At 37.7% G+C, this 16971-nt stretch overlaps 1 protein-coding gene across 1 annotated transcript; it reads right to left on the reverse strand.

Moving 5' to 3' along the window:
* Positions 1 to 2593: 2593 nt before the first annotated feature.
* Positions 2594 to 8410, reverse strand: LOC139710263 (uncharacterized). Its single transcript, XM_071622195.1, has one exon. The coding sequence runs from the start codon at positions 8408 to 8410 to the stop codon at positions 2594 to 2596; it is 5817 nt and encodes a 1938-aa protein (XP_071478296.1).
* Positions 8411 to 16971: the final 8561 nt, after the last annotated feature.

The following is a 16971-nucleotide window of genomic DNA, read 5'->3' on the forward strand; positions in this document are numbered from 1 at the left end:
AGGTCTTCTTTTACATTATGCTAAAATTTGGTATCATAAAACGGGCAGGAAAGTGTGTTTTTTAGCAGTTTATCTCGAACATTTTTGATAGAATAGTGTGATTAGGTGTGTCTTCAGAATCCCTTTTTCATTTCTGAAAAACCTTGTCCACACTCTTCACTTTCAACTCTAATGACTTTTGAAAGGAAAGTGCTACTGCTTTGAAAGTTAGCATTAATTATGGACAGAATGTGTTAATGAGGCATGCTTAATTTCAGTTTAATCTGATAATCCCTTCATTGTTTGTGCCTGCTTGTACGAGATCGATACAAGAATGTACGAGAATGATAAATCACTCGGACTCGGGTTTCTACGGGAGTGTCGTAATTTAATCTTGTCTTCTTTCGTCGCAACTCACTCCAATCCATTTCACTCCGTGAAAACTGTAACAGAGAATGATATAAACAAAGGCATATACAATCTAATTAATACCTGTGTTAACATACTGGCATAAATGAATGGCTCATTTCATGTGTATGCATAGAAAGATAAGGCGCTGTTTGTACCAATAAATGCATCTTATAAATTAACACTCAGTATCTGATTCTTTACTTGTGTGTCTTGTTCGCATTTATCTGACTCGAACCTCAACTCTATCTATATCGTTTCCATAGTAAACCTTTGCTTTCTCTCAGAAAACTCTATCATTATCAGTGACACCGATATTAATGAATGAATGGGAATTTCTTGTCCCGATTTAACTCATATCAGTATGACTTGAATGAGCCCTTTAAACTGTCGCAATCCTTTACGTCCTTTGTTTGAACAAGTTTCTTATTAACCTTCATATGGTAATCCTTTATACTAAATCATGCATCTTTCACTCGAGATACCAATAAGTCAATATTACTTGTCTCTTTTTACATAGATGAATATTCATGGTTTAAGAATCAGAGTTGCCAAGTAAGGGTAGCACCAAATGTTTCAGCATTGGCAGCTGAAAATGTTATAAAAATAAAATAAACCTATAACAGCACCATAAATTGCCTTTGAAGACCAAACTTCATTACAGCCCATCTAATTCTTCTCAAGTTTAGTTACAGTACTTTCAGTGCTGTTTTACTTGGCAGCCTTGACATGTACAATCTAAACAAATAGCTGTATGTGACTTTGGCTTGACCTTGAGCCTGATTCATTTGACATTCAACTTTCATACATACACAAACGTGTTCTCCTATTGAAGAAGAAACTTTCAACTATCTAGGTTTTACCAACCAAAACTGCAAGTGCTTGTTGCATAATCGTGTTCTTACACTGAACCTAAATTTCTGTAATGTACAATGTACATAAGCGTACTTCGGTACTTCGGTCAAGCGAAGCACACACGCATTCTGCGGTACACATTCTGTCACTGACTACGGTAACATTGCACAAATGATAGCCAAATTTATACATCTTTAGAAACATATTTTCAACAAATACTTTAGAAAGGGGTAAATTACTGACCTCCGTGCCTATATCTATCGCTTTGGATTTACCAGGATTCAGGATTCTCAAGATAATCCTGGATTTTCTCGTTGCAAACAGGGCGAGTCGTTCATTGCGACATCACGAATTTCAGTCTCCGTAGATGGCGCTGTGAATTATGCGTATCTCGTAATTTGCGAGATAATTAAATTGATCAAACTTTACATGGCTCCTTTAAATTAGGTAACTAATTTACTCTTTCATGAAGATTAATAAATTAAGAGTATGACCTGGCATACATGTATCATGCACTATACCAAACAACTTTTACATCTTAAACTGAGTTGTCACATGATATCAATTATGTGATGCAGCATACAAATACAGTTAACTCTGCATAAATCGACATTTCATGAGTCGAACAACCGTCCCAATCGCCTTTTTACAAAGGCAGTTGAATCATCATTTGATATCCTCTATAACGGTGACCTGGTATACTTTTTGTGCAAATGTACATAGTATGCAAATGTGACTCATTTGCTAGAAATACTAAATGCAATGGAAGCTCGATATAACGAGGTCCTTAGGTGGACCGAATTACCCTGTTATAACAAGAATATCTTATACATGTATCAAATCATTACATAGAGAGGTAGGACCAGAATAACACTGCGGTATCTCAGATCTCTTTACACTGGTTTTCCACTGTATACTCGTATTTCAAATGCAATTTATACCCATAGATCAATCTGTAGTCTTGAAACTAGTCACTATCTCAAGCAATCTCTTAGTCTGAGCTTCAGACCTTGCTTACCCCTTTTCAGGTTAAATGATCAATTAGTCTGTACTTTCAGACCAGTTTTACATTTACAATTATAAAAACAAAACGAACCATTAAGTTTTCGATAGTCTTTCAGGCAGACTTCAGATGTAGAAATTTGATCAATATTTAGTTAGTGCAAAGAAATTAAATTCTGACATCAAACGATATTTAGTCTTACTTGACAATCAACACAAAGTGGTTGATATTTTGAACGTCTCAAATTCAGCATAATAGTTTCTTGTGACATATTGCAATAGTATATAAATTCAGACCCTAAATAAGCAATAAATAACATTTCATTGCTTTCAACTGTCTTAACTACATCTATGGCTCCTTGGTAGGGAATTCTTCCTGGTCTTCCTGAGCCAATAAAGTTACTAGTTTATGTATTGGTCTCTCTAGAGTCTGCATAGCTTGTGTGCGCTTTCCAGTTCTATTCAATTTAGCGTCCGCGATGACCAACTTTACCTTACGCACAAGTCCATCTTCAGAAGGGAATGTTTCGGTGATTCTACCGAGTAACCACCGATTTCGCGGAGTGTTCTCATCTTTAACTATCACGATGTCACCAACCTGGGCTTCGCGTTTAGGATGCACCCATTTCTGTCGCGACTGTAGATTCTGCAAGAACTCTTTCTTCCAGCGACACCAGAACTCGTTTAACAGGTGCTGAACCCTTCTCCAGCGCTTTCTGGAATACAAGTCCTCTCGAACGAAATGTCCAGGCGGGGGTAGAAGAACCCTTGTTTTCATTGTCAACAGATGATTTGGCGTAATCGGTTCAGGATACCCAGGATCATACAGGTTATCGACTGTCAATGGTCTCCCATTCACTATGGCGGCAGCTTCACACATGAACGTCCGTAGACTCTCATCATCAAGCTGATGGCCAGCTTGATGCATCAACCCATCCAGAGCTTGTCGTATTGAGCGGATCTGCCGCTCCCAACTGCCTCCCATATGACTGGCGGAAGGCACGTTGAAGTTGAAGTTGATAAAGTCACATCCCTCTCTCATCAGAAAGTCCTTCACCTTCTCGTGGTTCGTCTGAGCCCATCGTTTGAATTCTGCTTCTGCACCAATGAAATTGGTACCTCTATCAGACCTGAGTTGACGTACTGGCCCTCTTGTTGACAGGAAACGTCGTAAGGCGTTAATGAAGGCGTCTGTAGATAAGGAATTCAATGTCTCGATATGCACAGCCCTGGATGCCATGCATGTAAATAACAGGCCATACCGTTTAAGTTCCTTTCTGCCCTCTCGAATGACCCATGGTCCAAAGCAGTCCATACCACTATAAGTGAAGGGCGGGGCTGGTTCTACTCTGTCTTTAGGTAGATCGGACATCTTTTGTGACTGAGTTACACCTCTTAATTTGTTGCATATCACACATTTTCTGATCAACCTGGACACCACTGTGCTGCAACCGATGACCCAGAAACCACAGAGTCTGAGTTGATTCACGGTAATACCTCGTCCCTGATGAGCCGTTTGCTGGTGGCAGTGGCGTATGATCAGATCAGTCACATGACCCTTCTGGGGTAGGATGACGGGATGTTTGACCTCAAATGATCCCTCAGCACGACATAATCGTCCTCCAACTCTGAGAAGGCCATTTTCATCTATAAAGGGATCTAACTTGTGTAGACGACTAGACCTCTTAACTCTCCGTCTGTGGTCCCTTTCATCTCTGCATGGATCCCTATCCGATGACAAATTCCTTAGAATTTGTATTTCTTCATCAAACCATTGTTCCTGTACATGTTTGATGATTTCAGTTTGTGCCTTTTGGAGGTCCTCTACAGTGAGTGGTCGGGGTGGAATTACTCTCTCTGTGGTAGTTGAAGATTTCTCCTCACAGCGCCTTCTCAGTTGAGTCTTATAGCGTTCACAATTAGCTACAGCTCTCTTCAGTTGATGCCATGAAGAAAAACGATTGAAGCGTTCCAGATCAAATGAAGAAGGCTTGGTCTGTGTTGTGGCTACGTGAGACCTCTTTACCTCTGGATCATCCTCAGATATCTCATGGTACACTGATTCCGGTTCAGGTAGTTTGGCATCTGATAAGAACTTTGGGCCATCAAACCAGTCCGATGCCATTAGCTGCTCAACTGTAGCACCTCTAGACGCAATATCAGCTGGATTGTCCTTCGAATTAACATAATTCCACTGATCAGGACTCGAGTGATTTCTTATCTGTCTGATCCTATTTGCGACGAACACATGAAATCTTTTCTCGTCATTACTGATGTAGCCCAGTACTACATTGCTATCAGTCCAGAATAGATGTTCAGCTTGGAGAGTACCCAATTCCTCCTCGAGAAATGAACTTATGGTAGAGGATACTACTGCAGCAGTCAGTTCCAATCTGGGGATGGTTACACGTTTGAGTGGCGTGACTCGAGCCTTCCCAATCACCAGAGAGCAGTGTACTGATCCCCTAACATCCTCTAGTCTGAGATAGCTGCAGTTTCCATAGCCACCTGTACTGGCGTCTGAGAAGTGGTGAAACTGTGCAGATTTCACTTCTTCAAATTCTTCTGGTTTGAAGCACCTACGCACAGAAACGTTCTCCAGACTGATGATGTCTTGACGCCATCTTTCCCATCTCATTTGCAGTTCGTCTGTCAGTGGATCATCCCAACATGCACCTTCTCTGCACAAATCCTGTATGATCTGTTTTCCCTTCAATGTCACTGGGGCGATGAGACCTAGTGGATCATACAGTGACATAACAGTTGAGAGCAAACCTCTTCTGGTGCATGGCTTATCTGCAAATGTGACACGGAATCCAAAGGTGTCTGACTCAATACACCACTGCAAACCTAAGGCTCTCTCTATGGGCAGGTCATCATGTAGAAGATTCAGTTCCTTCACTGCTTTGGCTCGATCTGTCACAGGTACTGCCTGCATAACTTCTCTCGAGTTCGAGACAAACTTATGTAGATGCAACTTTCCTGCATTGCACGTCTTCTTAGTTCGTGCAATCATATCAATAGCTTCTGCTGACGTGGGAACAGAAAGTAGGCCATCATCTACATAAAAGTTATTATGGATGAATCTTGCAACGTCATGACCAAACTTATCTGCATTATCTGATGCAATCTTCTTGAGTCCATAATTCGCACAACCCGGAGATGATGCGGCACCAAAAAGGTGAACTTTCATTCTGCAGTGCTGAACAGGATGCTGATACTCTCCATTGGGCCACCAGAGAAATCTCAGATAGTCTCGATGTTCTTCGTTCACTCGAAATTGATGAAACATTTCTTTAACATCGCACATGAAGGCCACTTTCTCCAGTCTAAATCTGCTCAGGACCCCAATGAGTGTGTTTGTCATGTCTGGTCCTGTCATCAGGTGCTTGTTGAGAGACTCATCCTTATACTGGGCACTGCAGTCAAATACTACCCTCAGTTTATTTGGTTCTTGTACACCATGGTGGGGGATGTACCATCTAGACTTCTTGTAGAGTGAAGGATTTGGAATGAACTCAGCATAGTCATTGGCGATAAGAGAATCAATGACCTTCGTATACTCAGCATGGTATACGACGTCTCTGGAAAACCTCCTTCTCAGACTCTCTAGTCTCTTTTCAGCCTGGAGCTGATTGTTGGGCAATTCCGGATCATCCATCTTGAATGGTAATGGCATTTCATATTGACCTGTCTCTGTGACGTGAATGCCTTCTCCCATAACCTTCAAGAACTTCTTGTCGTTTTGTGAGTATGGCTTTTCATGACTGTCTGGGAGAAAGTCTGCTTCCATGACCTTAATTACCCTTGAGGGGATAATTTCTTCCTTCACAGTCACTCTCTCAGAGAAAAGGACTCCTTTCCTTTCCGTTCTTAGGTTGACAGGAACTTCGCTGACCATCAAACGGTGACTGATGCCAAAACGGTCTTCACTTCTCCTTTCATAGTCACGTTGCACAGTACCTACTATGCTCCATCCTAAGTCTGTCTTGATGCCATATGGACCATCATCATGTGGGCTTGGAATGACATCACGAGGCATCAAAGCTGTGGCACAATCGTACCCAATCAAGAGTCCAATTTCGCAATCTTGCATCGGAAGAAGATACTGACTAAGCTTATGAAGATGGGGTATGGATTCGGCCATTTCACAGGTAGGTATGTGTCCTCTGTTCGCAGGCATGATGTCTCTTGTATAAGTGGGTGGTAGACTTATCCTCTTCTCACCATCATGTGCTCTTACAAAGAGACCATCTATACGCTCACTTGGGATCCGTTCATCTCTGCTCGACATTGTAGAAAGACGAAGATTCACATCTACTCCTCGCAATCCCAAGTCGTTCTTTGTAGACTCCAGTATGAATGTGGTGTCGGATTGGGTATCTAAGAGGGCATAGATCAACCTTTCCTCTGTCGAACTTACATGAGACAACCACACTGGTACGATCATGGAACTGGCAGAACTTAACTGGTCTATCATTGCACAAGAGCTTGTGGACTGATGTTCTTGTGCCTCACTGTTCTGTGTTGATCTACCATTCCTTATTTGCTCAGTCTTATCTCTTTCATTACTGCTGGCTGGTTTCCTCACATCACCATGTAGAGGAGTGGGATGTCGTTTCTTGCAGACCGCACAAGTACTTCTACGTCTGCATTCTTTAGTGATGTGTCCTTTCTTTAGGCAGCCATAACATAGTCCCTTCTGGACGATGAATTCCTTCTTTGCAGTAAGGTCCCTTTGAGCAAAGGTATTGCACTCATCAAGGCGATGTTGTTCATTGCAAAACACACAGAAATCTTGCTTCCGCTTAGATCTGTAGTGTCCACTGCCAGATGAAGCTGTTGTTGACAAGGTACTTGCACTTGGAGATGACTTCTCCTTCGTAAGTCTCAGTTTGTCGTCTCTAAGACTGCTAAGCGAGACAGCAGGATCACAAGCAATGGTCGATTCTTCGTCTATGAACTTGGAAAAGACGTGAAAGGGCGGGAATCTACCTTGATCCTTCCTCCAGCTCACGACACATCTTGCCCATCTGTTGATCAACCATTCAGGCAACTTGGTTAGAAGCTTCCTGTTCTCTCGTTCGTCATCAAGATGATGGAGGTGGTTTACATACTTCATGGCTGTGCAGCACTGACGCAAGTAGTCTGCAAATCTTCGCAAACCCTGAGAGTCCTTGGCTCCTATCTTCGGCCATCTTTCCAGCTTCTCTCTAAAGGCATTAGATACTATGAACTGGTCACCATACCTGTCATCCAAAGCAGACCTGGCTTCAAAGTAAGCACCTTCACCACCAATCATCGAAAACCCTTCTACTAGTTCCCGCGGCTCTCCTTTCAGGAACTTCAAGAGATAGAAGAATTTCTCATGAGCTGGAATATTGCAATGCTCAATCAACAAGTCATAACTGTTCTTCCATGTTGTGTAGTGAAGGGGATTGCCTGTAAAGATAGGTGGTTCAGGCAAAGGGAGTCGATTCAAGTGAAGCTGGTCCCGAAGACTGTCTGCAAGAAGATGAAATGCATCCTTCCTTGGATTTGGATCAGGCTCTTGATTCTTCGCAGGTATTTCATCTTCAGAGCACTGTGATTTGCAAGCAGTCTCAGGATGAGATGTACTCTGAGCAGGTTCAGAATGTTGAGGGCAAGAATCGGCATGACTTAACTCAGCCTGAGAATGATGAGAAGTAGATTCATGAGCATCCTTGTTCGCTGAACTGTTGACCCATCTCTGACACTGTTCACGTCTGCCCTTTGAAGACAGTGAAGATTCCAGTACTGATCTTGAGCTCAAAACATCTCCTTTCGCAGCTTTAAGAACATGATGGACTTCCTTCATTAAAGAAGCATGTTCTTCTTCAATCTTAAAGAGCTCTATCTCACTATCATCCTCAGGCTTAGATGCAAGAGGTAAGGTAACAGCTGCCAGTTCCTCTTGGACTTCGATGGCTCTGTCCATTGCATCTTGAAGAACATCTCTATGTTGCTTCATAGTACTAATGTCTACTTCATCTCCGACAATAACTGACCTAAGCTTGTTCGCTCTACGCCTCCATGTCGTCAGAGAACTTCTCCAGCTTTTCAATTTCATCTCAAACTGATACTGTTCTCCCTTTTCAGTAGGTCGACAAACTCGACTTTCAGACTCCTCTTTATGTGAAGACATCTTGGAGATTGAAGATCACTCACCACAGGAAAAGGAGGGAGTTTTCACTGTGCCTGCTTGTACGAGATCGATACAAGAATGTACGAGAATGTTAAATCACTCGGACTCGGGTTTCTACGGGAGTGTCGTAATTTAATCTTGTCTTCTTTCGTCGCAACTCACTCCAATCCATTTCACTCCGTGAAAACTGTAACAGAGAATGATATAAACAAAGGCATATACAATCTAATTAATACCTGTGTTAACATACTGGCATAAATGAATGGCTCATTTCATGTGTATGCATAGAAAGATAAGGCGCTGTTTGTACCAATAAATGCATCTTATAAATTAACACTCAGTATCTGATTCTTTACTTGTGTGTCTTGTTCGCATTTATCTGACTCGAACCTCAACTCTATCTATATCGTTTCCATAGTAAACCTTTGCTTTCTCTCAGAAAACTCTATCATTATCAGTGACACCGATATTAATGAATGAATGGGAATTTCTTGTCCCGATTTAACTCATATCAGTATGACTTGAATGAGCCCTTTAAACTGTCGCAATCCTTTACGTCCTTTGTTTGAACAAGTTTCTTATTAACCTTCATATGGTAATCCTTTATACTAAATCATGCATCTTTCACTCGAGATACCAATAAGTCAATATTACTTGTCTCTTTTTACATAGATGAATATTCATGGTTTAAGAATCAGAGTTGCCAAGTAAGGGTAGCACCAAATGTTTCAGCATTGGCAGCTGAAAATGTTATAAAAATAAAATAAACCTATAACAGCACCATAAATTGCCTTTGAAGACCAAACTTCATTACAGCCCATCTAATTCTTCTCAAGTTTAGTTACAGTACTTTCAGTGCTGTTTTACTTGGCAGCCTTGACATGTACAATCTAAACAAATAGCTGTATGTGACTTTGGCTTGACCTTGAGCCTGATTCATTTGACATTCAACTTTCATACATACACAAACGTGTTCTCCTATTGAAGAAGAAACTTTCAACTATCTAGGTTTTACCAACCAAAACTGCAAGTGCTTGTTGCATAATCGTGTTCTTACACTGAACCTAAATTTCTGTAATGTACAATGTACATAAGCGTACTTCGGTACTTCGGTCAAGCGAAGCACACACGCATTCTGCGGTACACATTCTGTCACTGACTACGGTAACATTGCACAAATGATAGCCAAATTTATACATCTTTAGAAACATATTTTCAACAAATACTTTAGAAAGGGGTAAATTACTGACCTCCGTGCCTATATCTATCGCTTTGGATTTACCAGGATTCAGGATTCTCAAGATAATCCTGGATTTTCTCGTTGCAAACAGGGCGAGTCGTTCATTGCGACATCACGAATTTCAGTCTCCGTAGATGGCGCTGTGAATTATGCGTATCTCGTAATTTGCGAGATAATTAAATTGATCAAACTTTACATTGTTGTTACTCCAGTGGTTTGCTTCCTGTTTTTTGTCCCATTCATCGCACAGCCAGCACGGTTTCATAAAAATTAAGCGCTTGAATAGACACTGTACTTCAGAGCCTCTTTTCTCAGTTCACACTTTTTCTGAGGTTGTGCTTTCTTTCCAATATTTAGATAGGTTAGGAGAGTCCATTTGATTTGAGTTATACATCATTTTAAAGCTTAAAGTCTGCTCTTTCAGAATATGGTCTTAACTAAAAATTCATGTCTGGCGACTTTTTGTTTGTTTTGAGGTGCACTGTCACATATGTAATAAATTATCCCTTAATGTTTCTAAAACAAATTTTATACGTTTCAAACCTACTGCTTCACAGAACATTAACAGCAGTTATAATATTAATATTGATGGATTATCCTTAACTGAAGTAAGATCTACTAAATTTTTAGGAATCACAATTGACTCGAGTTTAACTTGGAACGATCACATTCATAATATCCACACGTCTGTCTCGAGAACTGTAGGAATTTTATATCGACTGAAAAACTTCATTTCTCAAAATTCCCTGACTATTCTATACAATGCATTGATCTTACCACATATCACATACTGCAATATCGTTTGGGGAAACTGTGGCTCAACTAAAATTAATCCAATTCTTACCCTCCAAAAACGTGCTGTACGTTTGATTACCAATTCCCGTTACTTATCCCCATCCAATCCCCTATTTCGTCAACTGAAAACATTGAAAATTGAGGATCTTCACACCTTCCAAACTGCTGTTTTTATGCATAAATATACATTTAATTGTCTTCCAAAAATTTTTGATGGCTTCTTCACTCCAAATTCCACCGTTCATTCATATCCAACACGTCAGTCCTCCGATTACCATCTCGAAAACCCCAGAATCATTTTAGCTCAAAAATCATTAAAACATAATGGACCAGATATTTGGAATTCTTTACCCCCTCATTTAAAACAATGTACGTCGTTGAACATTTTCAAACGAGAACTAAAAAACACCCTCATAATCCAGTATACTTCTGACACATAAATATTCATACCACCTGGTCAACAAACACCCTAAACAATGAGTTCACGGCCATAACTGAAGTAACATTCACCTCATCACACTGATACACAAAATAACACTCAACGTAAAAACCAAGATTCAATGCACACCGCACTGCACCGCACGTCCTTCGCACAATTACTTCCCACTCAGTGAGTGGCAAGATTTTCTTTATGTATCTCTTTATTGTGCCCTTTGCACAATTACCCCCCACTCAGTGAGTGGCAAGATTTTCTTTATGTATTTCTTTACCTGGGGCCATCATCCTCGTCAAGCTTAGCTTATGATGATGGTCCCCTGCATTTCATTTTTATCATTTCCTATTGCTTCCTTTCATATATGATATTCGTTCTTGAAAAAAAAGAAAAGAAAATGTATGTAAGATCCAAACGTTACGAATATTAGCTGTGTAAATGACTATGTAAGTATTTTGTTGATTTGTTGATTTGTATTGATCTTGAAATGCAGAAATAAAAACTGAACTGAACGTACCGTCCATCCTGACGATTAAAATCGGATTTGAGATTGGCGGTTTTTTGGCATAGGTGCACTGTATATTTGACGAGCCCGTATGACGTCATATTCAATCGGATTGACTTGAAACTTGGTAGAATCATTGCTTTACATTTCAGACATCCGATCCGTGTGAAAAACGGGAAATTTCTATTGCATATGAGCTGTGCGTGAGTATATGCGTGCGCGCGTACTCGTCCGTCCATTTTTTCTCAAATTTTTGAAAAATGCTCGAAATGGTCTGAAACGTGTGCAAAAAAAAATTGAGCTCGATTGGAGCATGTCAACATTTCAACGCGCGCGTACGCGTACGTTTTAAGTGTAGAGATGAATTTTTAGAATATGAGTAGAAAGAGCTTGACTTGACCTATATGAGACGTAAATTTCACTGAGAAATTCTATTCCAATAATGAGATATGAATGAAAATGTGACTTCATGTAATGACGTCATGTGACGTCACGGCCGACTGATCACAATGATTTTACTAGATCTGTCGTCTTTGGGACATGATACATATATGGTATAAGTTTGAAATCGATAGGCAGAGGACTTTCTGAGCTAACCTCTACACAACTTTTGAGGAGAAAGAAGAAGAAGAAGAAGAAGAAGAAGAAGAAGAAAGAATCCGTACAAAAACAGAAGGTGATCCGAGAGGATACTCGGATCACCTAAAAACAATGTCCGCGGCAAAAGACTTCTGGAGAGTTTTGTGGTCACCCGAGCGATGTTACAAGCCAGATGCAGTGTACAATAGCAAAAATACAAAATATGCACAAAAAAGGTCCAGAAGACAATAAGAAATCGCGAGCGAGGCACGTGTTACATAATCGATAATGACAGAAATACGAAGTATGAACAGAGAAAATCGAGGAGGATTAAAGAATCGCTACAAGTATGCATTCAGAAAAACTAGTTTAAGTTTTTGCTTAAATGAATTAAAAGACTGGGATTAGATTAATTCTCTTTCGAAATCATTCCAAAATTTAAGTCCTGTTGGAGTTATTGTTTTTAAAGCAGATACCGTCCTACAGGAGAGAGATGAAAAGAAACTTTTGTCTCGTAGAGTAATAATGAACTTCAATGTTTTTAACAAACATCGAAGAAAATACATCGGGGAGACCACCTGAGTTCACCTGATATAAAATGATCCAATGTTGATATAATACAAATCATGGATCTTAAGAATTCTACTGGAAAAAAATAAGGCATTACTGTGTTCCAGGAATATGGCGAAGTTAATTATCCGGATGGCTCTTTTTTGTATCAATATTAAAGAATTTAGTCTAGTTGCACAGCAATTTCCCCATGCATGGATTCCATAATCTATATAGGGCAATAAAAGAGTAGAATACAATGAATGCAGAATATACTTAGGATAATATTGCTTTGACTTTTACATAACACCTAAGTTTTTAGATAATAATTTCCGCTGAGAATCAACATTAATTTTCCATGTCAACTTACAATCAATATAACGACAAAGACATTTTATATAGGAGCCTATTCAAGCTGATTCAATTCCACGTCGTTTACGAACAACTTAATGTCTTAATCAAATTCAGTGATAATTTATTAGCCTGAATCCACTTAAATACTGACTTTAATTCAGTATTAATGGTATTCAGTAAAACATGAGTGTTTCGATTCGAATAAAAAATGCTGGCGTCATTGGCAAAGAGTAGCAAACGGAACAGAGTGGACGAATTGCGAAGATCATTCATATAAAGAATAAACAGTAGAGGACCTAAAAGAGATCCTTGCGCTAGCCCACAAGTTATAGACTGTGAACTGGACACATGGCAATTTAAACTAACAAACTGAGTTCTTCCAGTAAGGTAACTTCTAAACCAATCAAAGGCCCTTCCACGAATCCCGTAGTGCTGTAATTTGTATAATAATGTTTTATGGTTGATAGTGTCAAAAGCCTTGGAGTAGTCAAGAATGATACCTACTGTGTGACACTTGGCATCGATCGCTTTGGTTATTTTCTCAATCATTAATAAAATAGTATGAATTGTGGAATGCTTTTTGCGAAATCCAAATTGATTATCATCTATTATATTGCAGTCGTTTAAGAATCGGAACACACGTGTGTACACAATCTTTTCAAGTAATTTAGAAAAGGAAGTTAATAACGATATTGTTCGATAATTTCCCAGTTCATCCTTTCTGCCCTTTTTCATATATTTGTTTGTTTGTTTGTTTGTTTGATTGATTGGTTTTTCTTCCAACACAATTTCATACATAAATCAAGATTCTTTTCAGTAATATCACATAGAATATCAGTAAGCAGATTGCAATGTACATTATTCAAAGAAGGAAAATTGATGTGTAAATTAATTCCATTAACCAAATATAACTCGTATTACCAAATTTCCAAATAATTACCTGAGAAATTTTATGGAAGAAGGATTGCCACTATAAGCAAAAGCTTCAACACATGGCAGCCCAGAGACCCATCTACATAATATACATATATTGTTTGGGGAATGGGGAAATACTACAAAATATAATACACTGTAAATGCATCATATGCTATATTATAATGCATAGATACAAATAAAAGTGAAGTGAATTGTGATGATGATGATGATGACAGGTAATTATGAGGAAAAATGTGACAATGAAGATGAAGGTGATGGTGGTGATGATGAAGATAATGTGAATGAATGAAATGATAGACCAGAAACATTGCGTATATTTGTTGTAGTTTTAAATCCAATTTACAGAAATGTGATAAAACAAAACAAAATCTATATTCAGATGTATGTTCATAGATTGTGATCTGACAGTAACGAAGTTTTCAATCTAGCCTGAAAAGAATGTAACTTTTACATGATTTAACATAATCTTGGAGTGTGTTCCAAAGATCGGGATCATTATGTCTTACCAATTTTTGTGCAATTAATAATTTGGGATTTACTAAATGAAAATTTTGCGAATTACGAGTGGGATACGAATGGACAGTATAATTCAGTTTAAAGAAATCGTGAAAAGTGTTTGGAAGTAAGTTGTTCAAATACTTAAACATAAAAAACAAAGAGTGAAAGGTATTTATATCAAATATATTCAGTGTTTTTAATTGATAAAAAGTAGATGGTATGGGCTAAGTATTCTGAGCCAGTACAGATGCAAATGGCTTTCTTTTGTAATAAATAAATAGAGTTGAGTTTAGTTTTTGCACTTGTAGCCCACACTAGATTACAATACATAATATATGGTACGATTATAGATTAGAATTATAAAGCATAAAAAGAGTATGTTCAGGGAGATAACTTTTCATCCCTGAAAGAAGACCTATATTCCAAGAAATACAGGTTGTAACATAACGTATATGATCATTCCAGGTTAAGTTTTCATCAATGGATATGCCTAAAAACTTAATTGAACTTTTACGTTCAAGAAGTACACTATCAATCCTTATATTATTTACAAAATCATCTGTGTGCGTTTTCATATGCTTAAAATAAATATAATTAATTTTATTCATATTAAGTAATAATTTATTATTCTTAATTTTTTGATACATTTGGTAACTCTGCATTAAATGTGGATACTAATGTTTCTATAGTATCATGGGAATAAACGATATTGCTGTCATCGACATATAATATAAATGAAAACATAGACGACGAATTAACGATATCATTGATATACAACAAAAAGGGAAGGGGACCTAATATTGAGCCCTGGGGCACACCACATTTTATCTGTAAGAAAAATGACGACATGTCATTATGTACAACATATTGCTGTCTACATGATAAATAATCCCTAAACCACGAGAATGCAACACCGCGAACACCATACAACTGTAACTTTTTAAGTAAGATATTATGTTGTAAGGTATAAAACGCCTTAGATAAATCCACAAAAACTCCTATAACATGTTTTGTTTTGTTTTTGTTTTTTTGATTTGCCATTGGGTTTGTAATTTGATCATACAACTGGACCAAAGCCAAATCTGTTAAATAATTCTTTCGGAAACCATATTGATGTAAACTCAAAATTGTATGATTATGCAAAATTTATAAAACCTATCAAATATAATTTTTTCAAAAATTTTGGAAGAATAGAAATTGGTCTATATTTACTAATTTGACAAGGACCATTTTTCTTAAAAACTGGGTTTACCTTTGTAATTTTTTAGAAAATGGGACATTTTCCAGACAATATGGAAAGATTAAATATGTGAGTAAGTGGATCAGCAATTTGATATATGATTTGTTAAAGTACTAATGTGCTTATTCTATCACAGCCACTTGCCCTGCTAGAATTCAACTTTTTCGTAATATTAATAATTTCTGTGGGATTTGTAGGGTTTAAAAACAACGATGAGGAAATAGGTTCTGGCTAAAAATTCAAAAAATCCTCATTTACATTATCAAATCCATTTGCCAGATTAGGACCAATATTAAAAAAAAAAGAATTGAATGTATCGGCTACATCTCCCTGATCAATAATACAATCATTTAATTTCAAGTCTTTTTTGGTAATAATTTGTTGTTCTTTCTTCCCAACCAAATCATTTATAATTCTCCATGTAGCCTTCATATTTGATTTAACTTGATACAACTTATTAGAATAATATAATTTCCGTGATTTGTTTTTATCACAGTTGTTAATCTATTTCGGTAATGTTATATTTTCTCAAATTAACATCAGTAGGATCATGTATATAAATCTTATAAAGCCTATTTTTTGTATGTATTGAACGTAATATCGATTTTGTTATCCAAGGCTCCTTCCCATGTCTATTATTCTTTTGAAACTTTACCAATGGACAATTTTTATCATAATAATATTGTATTTTTCTATTAAAGTCATATCGGGATAACTTTAGCGATTTTCTTCCTGGTAGGCACAACACCATTCATTATTGACAAGTTAAATATATGGGCGAGAGGTACAACAATCTCATGTACAATATATTTTAGAAGATAATTAGAAATTCCATCATAACCAGTGCTTTTTTAGCTTTAAGATTATTTACGACATCAACCATTTCGGATTCTAATACAGGCATAAAAAAAGAGAGATTGATTATTGCGTTGATTTAAATACGTAGAAAACGGTATATCCGTTTCCGGAATGGCATTCGCTAAATTGGGTCCAACATTAACCAAATATAAATTAAACGCTTCAGAGATTTTGTGATTATCTTTTAACTCAATATCACAACAAACCTTATGAATATCCGATTTATTTGGTTTCTTCCAAAGAACATTATTGATAACTTTCCTCGTGTATTTAATGTCCTTCTCATGGAGAAAAAACAGTGATTTTTTTTTTACCTCAAACAACACAGAAGTAAGAACATTGCGATACCTATAGTTGATTTGCTTTTAGCCGCATCATTTTTTTTTCAGACTTGAATATAATATATATATATATATATATATATATATATATATATATATATGGATATGACAGGACGGGTATTCCACGTGTACCTAATGCATAACATATGTGACCCTGCACCACAAAACAAACAAAAAGTCGCCAGACACGAAACTTTAGTTAAGAGCATATTATGAACGAGCAGACTTTTAGC

This window comes from Diadema antillarum, unplaced genomic scaffold (assembly GCF_040938485.1).
Source record: "Diadema antillarum isolate AM-2024a unplaced genomic scaffold, OU_Dant_1.0 seq00001517_RagTag, whole genome shotgun sequence".
NCBI classification, from domain to species: Eukaryota; Metazoa; Echinodermata; class Echinoidea; order Diadematoida; family Diadematidae; genus Diadema; species Diadema antillarum.

Excerpts from the sequence above, each read along its gene's own strand:
- LOC139710263 (XM_071622195.1), bottom strand. The coding sequence starts at position 8,410 with ATGTCTTCACATAAAGAGGAGTCTGAAAGTCGAGTTTGTCGACCTACT.